This window comes from Bos indicus x Bos taurus, chromosome 18, assembly GCF_003369695.1.
Source record: "Bos indicus x Bos taurus breed Angus x Brahman F1 hybrid chromosome 18, Bos_hybrid_MaternalHap_v2.0, whole genome shotgun sequence".
Taxonomy (NCBI): Eukaryota; Metazoa; Chordata; class Mammalia; order Artiodactyla; family Bovidae; genus Bos; species Bos indicus x Bos taurus.
In genome coordinates, this window is record NC_040093.1 from 40,769,339 (window position 1) to 40,784,262 (window position 14,924).

At 49.8% G+C, this 14,924-nt stretch overlaps 1 protein-coding gene across 3 annotated transcripts in view; it reads right to left on the reverse strand.

Moving 5' to 3' along the window:
* Positions 1 to 14,924, reverse strand: part of NLRC5 (NLR family CARD domain containing 5) — a 93,509-nt gene that overhangs the window by 40,305 nt on the left and 38,280 nt on the right. For all 3 annotated transcript variants that reach the window (XM_027516489.1, XM_027516488.1, XM_027516487.1), the window contains exons 6-14: positions 10,774 to 10,842; positions 7,909 to 9,583; positions 6,575 to 6,658; positions 6,346 to 6,429; positions 4,919 to 5,002; positions 4,700 to 4,789; positions 3,976 to 4,035; positions 2,299 to 2,364; positions 1,730 to 1,813 (exon numbers count right to left, since the gene is read on the reverse strand). In XM_027516489.1, the coding sequence (XP_027372290.1) occupies positions 1,730 to 1,813; positions 2,299 to 2,364; positions 3,976 to 4,035; positions 4,700 to 4,789; positions 4,919 to 5,002; positions 6,346 to 6,429; positions 6,575 to 6,658; positions 7,909 to 9,583; positions 10,774 to 10,842 (2,296 nt within the window). The remainder of the gene's footprint in view (positions 1 to 1,729; positions 1,814 to 2,298; positions 2,365 to 3,975; positions 4,036 to 4,699; positions 4,790 to 4,918; positions 5,003 to 6,345; positions 6,430 to 6,574; positions 6,659 to 7,908; positions 9,584 to 10,773; positions 10,843 to 14,924) is intronic.

The window sequence follows — 14,924 nt, forward strand, 5'->3', positions numbered from 1 at the left end:
TTCAAGGACCTGAACAAGAGCCAGTATGTCTAGGTTAAAGATTGAGTGGGGGCTTCCCTGGTGGCTCAGTGGTAAGCGATCCGCCTGCCAATGCAGGAGACATGGGTTTGATCCCTGGTCCAGGAAGATCCCACAAGCTGCGGAGCAGCTAAGCCTGGGCACCACAACTATTGAGTCTGTGCTCTAGAGCCTGGGAACTGAAATTATTGAAGCCTGTGTGCCTAGAGCCTGTGCTCTGCAACAAGAAAAGCCACTGCTATGAGAAGCCCGTGCACTGCAACTAGAGAGTAGTCTCCCACCTGCTGCAACTAGAGAAAAGCCTAGTTGAAAAAAAAGCTGCAACTAGAAAATCCTAGAAAAGTGCAGCAAGGAAGACCCAGCACAGCCACAAAAAAGTAAATAAACAAATTAAACAAAGAAATAGATAAATAAGATTGAGTGGGAAAGTGGGGTCAGATGGGGCTTGTGGGGTTGCGGGCTGGTTCTGGATCAGACAGTATTTAAGGATTTGGACTTTATCCTGAGCAAGGGGAAGGGGCAGGCAGCAATAAAAGGCAGTTCACTGCCAGGTGGAGGTGGCCAGGATGGAAGCAGGGAAACCTAGTGAGGACGCGTCCAAGTGGAAGGTGAGAGTGGTTTAGATTAGGGAGGTGGATGAAGAGGATGGAGAAAAGAGAATGGTCGTGTCATGCCACATGTGGGATCTTAGTCCCAGATCATGTGCGGTTTTAGCTCCCCTACCAGGGATCAAACTCATTCCCCCTCCAGTGGAAGTGTGGAGTCTTAACCACTAGACCACCAGGAAAATCTCAAGAGAATGTCCCAAGGGAACTATACAGGGGGAAGGACAACTCAGGATAGACTGGCTATAGGAGGAGGGCAAGGGGGCTATGCGGTTGTCTGATCTGTGTAACCAGGTGGGTGATGAGCCCCACCTGCGGGTGAGAACACGGGAGGGACAGGCCTGATGGTGGCTGGTGGAAGCTGGTGGGAGCTGGGTGGAAGTATGTGAGTTTGGTAAAAACCAGCTTTTAATCCTGTCTTGGTTCTTGCAATGGGACAACATCAAGGATGAAACTTTGGTCATCAAGGCTGCCTTCATCTGCCCATTCATCTTGCCCCAACCCAACTTCAAGCCCATTTGACTTTCTGGGATGATTCTGGCAGGGGTCCCTTCCTGGTGACATAACAGGACCTCCAGTGATCCCCAAACCACACTCTCAAAGGCATCACCCAGGAGTTGGACATCCTGAGAACTTTCTCCAGTCCCAAAGAGGTCATCTCATGCTACTCTGGGAGGAAGACAGGGTGAGGGACCCTGAGGGTTGTGGTTTAGAAGGTAAGACCTAAGTGCCATGAGCTTTCTGCTTTGCAAACCTCTGTGAGGATAAGGACAGGAGTCAGACTGAGCCTGAACCCTGGCCTGGAGTCTTCTTAGCTTTGTGACTGTGAGCAAATTTACCTTTCTGTGGCTAAATTTCCTCCACTATAAAATGCCCACAGTAGCAGTACTTACATCATAGAGATATAAGGATTAAATGAGAGGATGTATGTAAAAGTGCCTGGTACGTGACAGGTGCTAAATAATGGTAGCCGTTCTGATGATCTGATTCCCCCAAATTCTTAATGAAGAGTGTGCCCTTCCCCACACCATCCACCCAAAAGGCCTTGCCTACGCTGCCCTGTCCTCCCTCCCGCCTCCTGTCCCAGTGCTCCCCATGATACTCACTCCACTTCATCCAGTTGAGGGCCTTCCCGCAGCTGGGCTATGAGCACCTCCACATCATGGACCCCAAGCTGACACTTCTGGAGCCTGAAGTGGGGGTCAGAGCAGAGAAGCTCAAGGTTAGAAGCTACACTATGGCTCCTGTAGCTCTGAGTGTGGCTGCTGGGAGCTGGAGGAGCCAGGAGGCCAGCAGACCTGGGTTTAACCTCGGCCCTGTGTTTCAGTAGCCGAGTGACCTTAGACAGGGCACCTAACCTGTCTAAGACCCAGTTGCCTCCTCTACCAAATGGGGCTAATGTGTACTTTGCAGGTTTTCAAAACAATTAAAATGAGGTAATGGATATAAAATATTACAATGTCAAGCGCAAAGCAAAGGGCTGTTGAATAACAGATTTTAGTGTTGTTCTTATGACAGATGCTCCTGGTTCAGGCTAGGATGGGTTATTCATATCCTTTCCCTGCCACACATCTGCTTTTCCCTTTATCTTCCCTGCCCCTGCCATGACTCCTCTGGCAAGGTACCATCTCCCCACATCATATCCCTCCCCTCAGGGCAATGGATCCCACCGTACCTGAGTGCCAGGCTTCTTCTCTGAGCCTCTTTCCTCTGGTTGGCATTTCCCTGTAAGTCTGGGTCTCTGGCAAGAACAAATCCAGCATTAGCTCAGGAGACCCAGGCATGAAGGACCAAACCTTTCCCCTTAGTTTCTAGGAAATGATAACCCTACAGCATGACCCACAGTCAATGAGTAGCAAAGATGGGTGCTTGAATGTACTGAAGGTGCTATTCAACAAAGCAGCAGAAAACGAGGTCTGCAGTCAACTGGGGCCTTGATTCAAATTGTTTCTGCCATATTTAGCTGTGTGGCCTTGGGCAAGTCACTTCATCCATCTGAGGCTCCACTTTCTTTTTTTAAACTGGGGTGACAACATCCAACACATAAAGTGATTGAATGAGACAACATATGGTCAAGTGTCTGGCACAGGCATAAAACTGAAGCTTAGTAAAAAGAAGCTGTTATTGTTAAGATGTGATGGTCTTCACTTGTACCATCTGTGGTTCAGAAGGCTGGGAGAATGGATGGAATGGTACATAGGTGCATATGGTGGGAAACCAAGAAAGGACTGGGGGCTGCAGGGAAGCTGGGACATCACAGGTTTTCACCAACTTCTAGAGCGGTGCTGTCCAAAAGAACTTTCTGCAACGATGGAAATGTTTTCTATTTGTGGCATCCACTATGGGAGCCACTAGAGTCACTCATGGCCATTGAGCCCTTGAACAGTAGCTAAAGTGCTGATGAACTGAAATGTTCATTTTACTTAATGCTAATTAATATAAAATTAAATGGCCAGAGGGGCATCATAGCTCTATGCAGTCAGAGGGTAAAAACATATTGGTCCTCCCAAATCCTTACGAAAAAAGTAAAAGTGTTAATCACTCAGTGTGTCTGACTCTTTACAACTCCCTGGACTATAGCCCACCAGACTCCTCTGCCCATGAATTTTTCCAGGCAAGAATACTGGAGTGGGTAGCTATTCCCTTCTCCAGGGACTTCCCAACCCAGGGACTGAACCTGGGTCTCCTGCATTGCAGGCAGATTTTTTACCATCTGAGCCATCAGGGAAGGCCCCCAGATCCTTGAATAGGTGAGCAAATTGAGGCTCAGAGTCTTATGAGGACATACAACTTCATTCATCTCTTGAGTCTCACAAGGGGGAGGTGTGACAGAAACACATAAAAAAAAATTTAATGGGATGGTAACTTCCCTATTTCTGCCCAGCCAGGAATAGCCAAGCTGGAATCCACAAAGAGCTGAAACAGCCAGCATTTGCATGGCAACTGGATGCCAGCAGTGTTCTAAGCACTTTAAATGTGTTAATTTATTCAATTCTCAGAACAAGTCTAAGATGCTGAAACCATAATTGCCTTCCTTCTTTTTTAGTTGGAAGTGTTTCCCTGCCTAGCAATGCCAAACTCACTGTGTCTTCATGCCCTCCCTAAGGGTCTGATCACTCTGAGACTTCTGAGGATACCTTCTCATCACAGGAGCTGGATGTGGGCCAGAGACACTAGAGGAAGCTCAAACCTTGGCCAACTCTGAGAAGTAAGTCATTTCTCAGGGAAGCAGTAGCAAGAAAACCCGCCTGCATTCCAGTTCTTAAGTTCTTTTGCAATTTCCCCCACAGCTGCCTAAGGCCAGATTGCTTCTCAGAATGAGCCCAGACTAGCTCCATCCCTAGCTTCTTACCCTTGTAGCTCAGGATCTGTCTCTGTGGGCGGGGAGAGGAGGAAGATGAGGTCCGTCTCCCTGTAAGGTTGGACACTGAGCTGTGAAACCAGTACATCACCCCCACCTGTGCACCCCAGGCTGCCCCAAACCTCCAGAGAAAGCTGATTTGTAATTCACAGAGAAACAGCAGAACCGGTGAAAGTGCTCAAAATCAGACAATTGCGCAAATTGCTCAAAGTGCTCAAAATGTACAATTGTGACTATGACATTGCTAGATGAATCCTGAGTGGTTTAAAAAGTCAGGAAAACACTTTTTCTTTTTTTTTCTTTTTTTGCTAGAAAAACAAAAATTAGGACTGCTGAGAGTTTCTGCAGGAGTCAGTGTTTCAGGATTAAGAGGCATGACATTTGATCTACCCCGTGACCCAAACTGGCAATGCTAGTTCAGCACCATGGAGAGCGACATGCGACTCAGGATTCCTTCCACTCTGCCCATAGTTCCTAGATTTGCTGATTCATTCCCTCATTCATCCACCCATCCATTTATCTTTCCATTCATTCACTATTTATTGAGTACGAGGTGCCAGCCTGAGTTAGCCTCTGGAGATATCAATGTGAGTAAAACAGACTCACGCATATACACATAGGTCTTACAGACCAGTAGCCTCCTCCTTTTCCCATCCCCTACTTTCTCCTCCCCCTTTTTCAAGACCCTGAAGGCCAGGACCCCACTCCTGCTCACCTGACCTGCAGCATCCTGATGGTAGGGCACGTGACCGCCACCTTTGTCAAGGAGAGTAGTGTTGACACGGAGACATTGTTGCGGCTCAGGCTGCATGATTGTGGTAAGGGTGCCAGGAATGAATCCCCCTTCCCAGCCACCCCAGACTCTCTTTGTCTCCAAAGAATGGGTGGGTGGGGGGAGGGTGTCTTAGGCAGGGGCAGTAGAAAGACTGCTTACTCAAGTTTCTGGAGCCGTGGTAGGCAAGAGAGTACCTCCACGATGTTCAGCACTTCCCTGTCCTTGAGCTGATTGTCCTGGAAGCTGCAGAGAGACCAAGGCCCAGTCCCTCAGCTCTGGAGTTGGGAGACTTGGAAGCCCCAGTTGGCAGGTGACAGGCATGGCCATCATCAGGCAGGAGACACAAGACAGGAGCCCACAAGAAGTTCATGGTATCCAGCAGTTCTAAGTGGGAGGAGAGGCCCTCTGATGGCCTCACTTCTGTCCCTGTTCAGTCCTCCTGGGGGAGTTTCTGCCTGGTGGCCCAGGGGATGCAGATGATGGACAGTGAGTCTCATGAGGGGTGTAAAGACCCAGGGCCCTGTGCTCAGGGCTCTAACTCAGGATCTGCCTGAGACTTGAGTTCATCAGGGTCTCTAGGCTCCCAGGTGGTGAGCAGACTGGGACACAGCAGAAGTGGCTCCCGGCCTCATCTCTGGTTCTGATTCATCCAGAACCCTAGGCCAAGCACTGTCCTTTCTGACCTCACATTTCCCACCTGTCTACAACCAGCTCTGCCTGGATTCTGAGCTCAAGGGACAAAAGAGATGAAGAGTATAAGGGTGGCTCTGTGTGGAACCACTTGGTCAGGACAAAAGATTGGTGATAGTGAACTTGATGACATTTACTTTTCTTTTGTAATTATTGAGAGTGATCTTCATCTTTTCTCCAATCACCCAGAGTGACCGTGAACAAAGACACCCAGCAGAGGGGGCAGAGTAGAGCCCGGTCCAGCTAATGCTCCTCTCAACAAGCAGTGCACCCTGATGCTAGCTGCATCTGCCTGGACAAAGGGGTGACTTCTAAAGCTCATAAAGGTGCCATATAAGGTAGCAGAGGTCCTGCCAGGGAACTGCTGGAGAGGATCCCTGGCCCCACCCTTCTCAGGTCACACATCACAGATACAAGGCAGGAGTATATTCGTGCATATGTGTTTAGATGTGTATGTGGATCTAAGTGTGCAGGCATATTCTGCTGCATGTTTGCATGCAAGTGGGGCACGTACTTAAGTTAGCAGGTGAGTTTAAGTGTGTATAGACATATGTGCATGAATATGAAGGTGTGTGTATGCTTCGTGCCTTTATGTGTACCCACCCAGCACCTGCCTACACACTGCCATCCCTTCTCTCAGGGTCACAGAAAGAGGGGAGGGAGCCTCAAAACTCAAGCTCCTTCAAGATGGCCCAAAATATTAGCACTTCTCTGGGAGCCTTGAGTTTGGACCCAGTCCCACCTGTTTCTCAGGCTGATGCCTCCTCTCTCTGGGTCTCACTGAAGAAGTACTGGCCAGACCCTAACGGAATACATAGCACCCAGTCCAGGCCCAAGGAGGGCCCTGAGCAGTGAATTCTCTCCTCAACCAGCGAGCCCTCCTGGAGATCACTCACCTGACCTCCTCCAGCTGTGGGCAGAAGGGCAAAGCCTGCACCAGGTGGCTGATGCCTTGAGCAGTGATCTTACTTCCTGCTAACCTACAGGGGAAGCAAAGATGGCAGGAGGAATGGGGATGGGGAAGGGGGTAGACCAGGAATCTTCCCTGTGTAGGGCTGAGGGAAGGGAGGGGAGTTTCAAGCATCCCCAGCTGAGGATCTGTCTTGGTTCCAAGGTCTGACTCACCCCAGCTTCTTCAGGCTCCCCATCGTTGGCAAGCTCTTGGAGAGGGCTTCTGCAAAGGCGTCCCCACACTTCCGACTCTTAAAGCTGCCACAGGAAGAGGCAAAGTGGCAGAAGATCAAGGATGGGCAGGGCTTAGAGGAGGTCATCACTTACCCCTCCTCTGAGGGGAGGAATTTAATACAGTAATGACAGTAGTAGCAGCAGTAGTAGTTGTAATTGCTGCAGTAGTAACAAATACACATATGGCAAACAGCACTGACTTTCCACCAAAACCTACCCTCCACTACAGCTGTAACTGCGGACATAGTTTTCCAGACAGAGGTGGTGTTTCCCAGCCTCACCTGCAGCTCAGTATTGATCATACGACTCCAATTATGTTGTCACCACTGGAATGGGGGTGGAAAAGATGTGCCTAGTTCCAGGACCAGCTTTAACACATTGGGCATGACTAATCCATCTTTTCACTTTTCCCCCACGCCAGAGCACAGATATGTCCGTGCCCATGCAGATCAAGATACCCTAGGAGATGATGGAGCAACCATGGAAGGAACCTGGGTTCTTGCATGATCGTGGGAGCTGAGCCATCCCACTGACCTGGACCCTTTACTTCTGAGTCTTCTATAAGAATAATAATAATAAAAACTACATTATTTAACCCACTGTATTTGGCCAGGGAAGAGAGGGGTTCTTTGTTACTGTACCCTAACCTTTTTTTCTAGCTACTACACATATTGAGACTTTACTCCTGCTGGGAATTGTGTTAAGAAGTGTTTTCCATGCATTCTCACAACAACCCTATGCATTAGGTACAATTACTGATTCATCTGAGGGATAGGGAAACTCAGGTTGCAAAGTTAAAGAACCTGTCCAAACCCAATAGGCTCTAGTAGCACAGCCTGGATTGGTGTTCCAGCCCATTACTGAGGGAAAGGGAGGGAAAGACTGAATCCAGGAACCATGACTACAGGACATCTAACTAGACCCCAGAGTTCCTGGCAAGGCATGGAGCTTCCTCACTGTGTTACAAGCTACAGGGCAGTAAGGAGGGGCCCATCTGTCCTTTATATAATCAATTAGTTAATTAGATCATGCCATGTGGCTTCTGGGATCTTAATTCCCCAACCAGGGACTGAGCCTGTGCCCTTGTCATTGAAAGCATGGTGTCCTAACTGTTGGACAACCAGAGAAGTCCCTGCTACGATAGTCAAGATTCTTGCTCTGCTTCTCTCAGCAGGGGTCTGCCAGACTGGCTGGCCTCCACTGCCCCCAAAGTCCAGTTCTCTCCCAGGGATGTCCCCAGGTCCTCCCCAGAGCTCCCCTGTCCTCACTCTCACCTGAGATTCTCTACCTGCCCACAGCCTGCCAGGGTTTCAGGGCAGCGGGGCTCCAGGGGGCAGCCCTCAAAATCCAGGTGGATGGGGCCATCCCTGTGCCCCAGGATGCTGGTCAGGGAGGCCAGGTCGGCGTAGGTCAGCAGGAAGTTGTGGAAGGGCAGCTGCTGGGGGAGGCTGCGGGCCATGAAGCTGGCCAACTCAGGATCCTGCGTCTCACCCACACGGTGACACAGCTCTACAACCTTGGGCCCCGTGAGCCGACGGGTGGCCAACTTCTTCAGCGCCTGCAGGACTACCTCCTGCTTGGCAGCCACCCATTCCTCCTCCCGCTCAGCCAGGAGGCTGAGGAAGGAGCGGCAGGCACGGGATGCCAGGCCAGCCAGAAAGGTGGGCAGGTGGTCCGACAGGCCCAGTCTGGCTTTTGTCCGCTGCACCCAGCGAGAATGGAGGGTGACATGTTGGCTGAGGGCCTCTCTGTCCACCTGGGGGCTGGCCAGCAGGTGCAGGGCTGCGAAGAACTCCTGCAGGCTGAGGTGGGAGAAGGCGTAGCCTGTGTCCCGGTGCCCGGGCCCCAGGCACACGCAGAAGGAGGTCAGCAGACCGAGGGCAGCCCCAAAGTCTAGGGTGGATGCAGGGATGTCTCCTGCAGAGAAGATGACCTTCCCTGACTCCAGGCCGCTCAGGGCCACCTCCCCGAGACCCAGCAGGGGCTCAGCCCGCAGGACCCCTTGGGGGTTGAGGGTGAGGAGCATCTGCATGTAGTTCTGCGTCATGGTGGGCAGGAGGGCTGCAGACTGGCCTCGAGACCTGCCCGGGAGCAGGTGATGGAGGCAGAGGCAGGCGACTCGGCACAGCGCAGGCACTGCACACATGCTCCAGAGGTGTCTGTCCATCTGCAGCTCCGCCAGGGCCGCCTCCTGGGACGGCTGGTCGCTGAAGAAGTGGTTCACATACTCCTCCACCCGCGGGCCGTCGAAGCCCCACATGTGGACCGTGGCCGCCTCGGTGGGCAGGCAGGCGGGCAGCTTCCCTGGACGGGAGGTGGCCATCACCGAGCAGCCGGGCAGCAGGGTCCCACGGCAGAGGCGGGAGAAGAGGGTGAGGGCTGACGCTGGGTCCTCGGGGTCCTCGGTCTCCTTGTCAGAGCAGGGCTGGAGGATCTCGTCCAGCCCGTCGAAGATCAGCAGGATTCCCTCCGCGTTCTCCTTCAGGTGCTGGAAGACGGCCTCCGGGCTGGCCTCAGGCCTTAGGTACATGTCGAAAAGGAGCTGCGGCAGTGTCAAGGAACCTGTGATCAGGTTGAGCTGGCGGAATTCGAAAAGGAACACAGCCTGGAAGCGGTCCAGCTGACCATCGGCCCACTTCTGGCAGAGCCGGTGAGCCAGCGTGGTCTTGCCCATGCCCGCCTTCCCCAGAAGCACCGTCACTCTCGGGCCCTTGCTGGCCTTGGTACTGAAGAGGTCCCGAATGTTCACATCAGTGCCGTCTTCTGCCTTGGGGTTCCCTGTTGTGGCACCCTCCTGAGTGTGGAAGGGCGCCGAGGCCCGGCTCCATTTCAAGATTGGAGGGACGTAGGCTTGGTGGAAGGCCAATGGCTGTCCCGGCCCGGGGGTCCTGTTGCCATAGCGCTGCTGGGCAGAAGTTCTCAGTAGCTGCAGGTACCTCTTGGCCAACTCTGCAGGGGACAGGGAGATGGCATGAGAGCAGAATGCCTCCCTGCCCCCAGCTCCCCTTCCTCCCCTGAACCCCACTCCCCCTCATCAGGTGGTTGGGAGCCTGCAGCCTCAGCTCTGCGTGTGTGTGTGGGTGTGGGGGCAGAGATGGAAAGGGCACACATGTGGTCTTGTGCCACCCAAATTCCCAGAATTAACTGGCTGTACAGAAGCACAGGCTTTGGCTGCCATTTACACACAGAAATAATGAATGGGGACGTGTGGATCATGGCTCTTGTTTGTTTTGCAACAATGCAAGTGACATAAAGTTTTCAAAAAGATGGAGGAGAGGAAAGGGGGGCACTTCCTTTGCAATATCTCATTGGAACAAACTTTTACTATGATACCGGAGTAACCTGCCTTTGCCACCACCTCCCCCCGACAATGTTTCAGTTCTTCGAGGTCAAGGATGAGCACCAATCACCTATGGGCCCGGTTCTGACCAATCAGAACTTCCAAAACCAGTCAACAGTCAATGTCTACAGTGCCAGGTGTTGACTTTAACTGCTGAGTCATTTAGGAGATCTTTGGTAGTTCGGGGAGGGCTTGGGGTCTCAGGGAGGGCTCCAACGTTGAGGGACACTGGAGATGCCCACAAAGAGGGGGGACCCCTGACATAGTGTCCTATTTTATATTGATGCAAACCCTCTGACCAGCTTCAAATCCTCTGGCTATGCCTGGTGGGGCTGGGTATCACAGCTGGTGGGACAACTGGTAGAGAATGAGAGAAGCTTCTGCCTGTCCTGACTGGTTCTCAGTAGCCTCCATGTCTCCCTGGGGACCCCCGAGGCTTCTATCCTGGCATCCAGCTCAGCTCTAACCTGGTCATTGACAGCCCAGTTCTGAGGTCATGCTTGTCACATCCCTGGGGCTCCCTAAACCCTGAGGACCTGGAAGCATCCCCAGAAAAGCCTGGGTGATGGAGCTGAGACCTCCAGGATGCTTTGAGCTCCCTCATCTCTGCAGAAGCCCTACTCCTGGGGACTTGGCAAGGCCTCCCTGCCAGATCTACCTCCCTCCTCTGCCCACCCAGGACCTCCTGGGAGCCTGGAAGACAAGAGCCCCTGACCAGCTGGAAGCCTGTGATCAGGGGACAGAGTCCAGGGTCTGGGTCCCTGCCCCAAGGCAATCCACTTCCCACCTTGGTACCCACCTTGTTGCTGCTTCCTGAACTGTTTCGGGCGAGGTGAGGACCCACAGCTCTGATGAGTCCGCTTGAGGCCTGGAAGGAAAGAAAGGAGGAGTAAGGGGTGACGTTTGGGGGCCTGGGCTGAGGAGGTACCCAGCACTTTCAGGGAGCTCCAATCCACAGACAGGCAGCAGCCAGACAAATATATCTACACTCAAGGACTGAGTGAAGGCTGACAGCAAGCAAAGGCTGTGTCCACATAAGCTTCTGTCTGCAGAGGGGTCCCTGGGCCCAAGTGAGAGGGCTGGAGGCTCTGGGCCTGGGGACCTCCAAGCCCAGAATGCAGGGAGCCAAGCCCACAGCCAACAGCCTTAAGCACTAAACGGGTTGGAAAGGACCCAGCTCTGTCAAGGGCACTCCTGGTTAGAAAAGCAGAGCTTCCCCCAGGCTTGGTCAGGCCTGTGCCCTCCCTCCTGCACCCGTGTGCTTTATCCCTCTTAGTTCCCCTCTTCCACACGTCCTCACTGCTCTCACTAGTCTCCTGAGTTCTTGTCTGGGTGCATGGATTTTCAATAGCTAATAGTTTTCTGAAGAGGTTGGGTAAGGAAGGAGAACAAGAATGAAGGGGAGACAGAAAGGAAGGGAGGAAGAAAGAAAGAGGATGAAGAAAGGATTTTAAGAAGTAAAGCAGACTTCCCTGGTGATCCAGTAGTTAAGACTTCGCCTTCCAATGCAGGGGGTGCGGGATGGGTCCCTGGTAGGGGAGCTAAGATCTCACAAGACTCAGGACCAAAAAACCAAATGCAGAAGTTGTAACAAACTTAATAAAGACTTTAAAATGGTCCACATTAAAAAAAAAGTCTAAAATAAAATAAAAGAAAGGTGGATACTCCTAAAGCCAGGCTTTATTGATCAATCAGAATGGCCCTGAAGCAGGCCCCTTACCCTGCCAGATGTTAAATTTTTAGTTGCTGGTTTGCAGGGAAAGCCAGGGGTCCCAAAGAGGGGCTGCAATCAGTCTAAGAGCGTGTGCATATATATATGTAGCCAATGTGTATACTTGGCTACACTGCGTGGCTTGCAGGATCTTTGTTCCCCAACTAGGGACTAATCCTGGGCCCTTGGCAGTGACCGCACAGAGTCCTAACCACTGGACTGCCAGGGAATTGCCTTGTATTGCAATATTTTAATAAGTCTTGTACTAATAAGGGACTCATTAGCTAAATATCAACCAGACCTGGTTACAGCCAGGTGACAATTATGCCATCTCAGTGATAAGGGACAGAAGGACCAGGTATCAGTTTTGAGTTGTTGGGGAGCTAGGATGGGACTTCCCTGGTGGCTCAGTGGTAAAGAATCTGCCTATAATGCAGGGAACATGAGTTCGAACCCTGGGTTGGGAAGATCCCCTGGAGAAGTGAATGGCACCCCACTCCAGTATGCTTGCCTGGAGAATCCCATGGACAGAGGAGTCTGGTGGGCTATGGTCCAAAAGGATGTTTTCTGTTAAAGCCTGGTGATGTTACTACCATGTATGCTGCTGCTGCTAAGTCACTTCAGTCGTGTCCAACTCTGTGTGACCCTGTAGACGGCAGCCCACCAGGCTCCCCCGTCCCTCAGATTCTCCAGGCAAGAACACTGGAGTGGGTTGCCATTTCCTTCTCCAATGCATGAAGGTGAAAAGTGAAAGTGAAGTCGCTCAGTCGTGTCCGACTCTTCACGACCCCGTGGACTGCAGCCCACCAGGCTCCTCCATCCATGGGATTTTCCAGCAAGAGTACTGGAGTGGGTGCATTGCCTTCTCCAACTACCATGTATACCTGTAAGTAAAAAGTCAGTACTTCTATAGAAATAAAGGTTACAAAACCACAGAAACATCATACTCAACGGTCAAAGACTAAAAGTTTTTCCTCTAAGATCAGGGAAAAGGTATTCACCATGTCTATTCAACATAGAACTGGCAGTTCTAGCCAGAGCAATTAGGTGAGAAAAAGAGACAAAAGACGTCCAAATTGAAAAAGAGAAGTAAAATAATCTCTGTTTGCAAGTGATAGGATCTTATACATAGAGAACCCTAAAGACACCACAAAAAAAGCTGTTAGAACTAATAAATGAAACCAGCAAAGTAGCAGGAATAAAAAGTCAACACACAAAAGTCAGCTACATTTCTATACATGAACAATCTGAGAAAAAAACTACCAAAACAATTCCATTTACAATAGCATCAAAAAGAATCAGTACTTAGGAATTAACTTAACCAAGGAAGTGAAAGATTTGTACAATGAAAACTACAAAATGTTGCTGGAAGAAATGAAAGAAGACATAAATAAATGAAACGGTATCACATACTCATGGATTGGAAGACTTACTAACATTGAAAATATCAATACTATCCAAAGTGATCTATAGATTCAATGCCCTTATAATCCAAATGCCTGTTTTTTTTTTGTTTTTTGTTTTTTTGCAGAAATAGAAAAGTCCATTCTAAAATTCATGTGGAATCTCAAGGGAATCCAAATAGTCAAAACAATCCCCCAAAGAAAAAAATCTGGAAGATTCACACTTTCTGATTTCAAAACTTACTAAAAAGCTACAGTAATCAAAAACAGTGTGGTATCGGCATAAAGACAGACATACAGACCAATGGAATAGAGTCCAGAAGTAAACCCTCACACATACAGTGGAGTGATTTTTGACAAGGGTGCCAAGAGCATTCAGTTAGGGAGAGGACAGTCTTTTCAACAGTGCTGGGAAAACTGGGTATCCACAAACAGGCTATGGAATGAGGCTGGACCCTTCAGTTCAGTTCAGTTCAGTCACATCTGACTCTTTGCGACCCCATGAATTGCAGCACGCCAGGCCTCCCTGTCCATCACCAACTCCTGGAGTTCACCCAAACTCTTGTCCATTGAGTCGGTGATGCCATCCCACCATCTCATCCTCTGTCGTCCCCTTCTCCTCCTGCCCCCAATCCCTCCCAGCATCAGAGTCTTTTCCAATGAGTCAACTCTTTGCATGAAGTGGCCAAAGTATTGGAGTTTCAGCTTTAGCATCAGTCCTTCCAATGAACACCCAGGACTGATCTCCTTTAGAATGGACTGGTTGGATCTCCTTGCAGTCCAAGGGACTTTCAAGAGTCTTCTCCATCACCACAGTTCAAAAGCATCAATTCTTTGGCGCTCAGCTTTCTTCACTGTCCAACTCTCACATCCATACATGACCACTGGAAAAACCATAGCCGTGACTAGATGGACCTTTGTTGGCAAAGTAATGTCTTTGCTTTTGAATATGCTGTCTAGGTTGGTCATAACTTTCCTTCCAAGGAGTAAGCATCTTTTAATTTCATGGCTGCAATTACCATCTGCAGTGACTTTGGAGCCCCCCAAAAAATAAAGTCTGACACTGTTTCCACAATTCCCCATCTATTTATCATGAAGTGATGGGACCAGATGCCATGATCTTTGTTTTCTGAATGTTGAGCTTTAAGCCAACTTTTTCACTCTCCTCTTTCACTTTCATCAAGAGGCTTTTTAGTTCCTCTTCACTTTCTGCCATAAGGGTGGTGTCATCTGCATATCTGAGGTTACTGATATTTCTCCCAGCAATCTTGATTCCAGCTTGTGCTTCCTCCAGCCCAGCGTTTCTCATGATGTACTCTGCATATAAGTTAAATAAGCAGGGTGACAATATACACCCTTGACGTACTCCTTTCCCTATTTGGAACCAGTCTGTTGTTCCATGTCCAGTTCTAACTGTTGTTTTCTGACCTGCATGTAGGTTTCTCAAGAGGCAGGTCAGGTGGTCTGGTATTCCCATCTCTTTCAGAATTTTCCACAGTTTATTGTGATCCACACAGTCAAAGGCTTTGGCATAGTCAATAAAGCAGAAATAGATGTTTTTCTGGAACTCTCTTGCTTTTTACCTAACACCACATACAAAAACTAACTCAAAACAGATGAAAAACATAAATGTAAAACATAAATGTTTTTAAAACAATAAAACTCTTAGAAGCAAACATAAGATGAAAGCTTGTGACCTTGAAGATGACACCAAAGGCACAGATATCAAAAGAATTAATAGAAAAACTGGACTTCATAAAAAACTAAAAAATCATACATCTAAAGACCATTCCCACAGAGTAAAAAGGCAACCCACAGAATAGGAAAAATATTTGC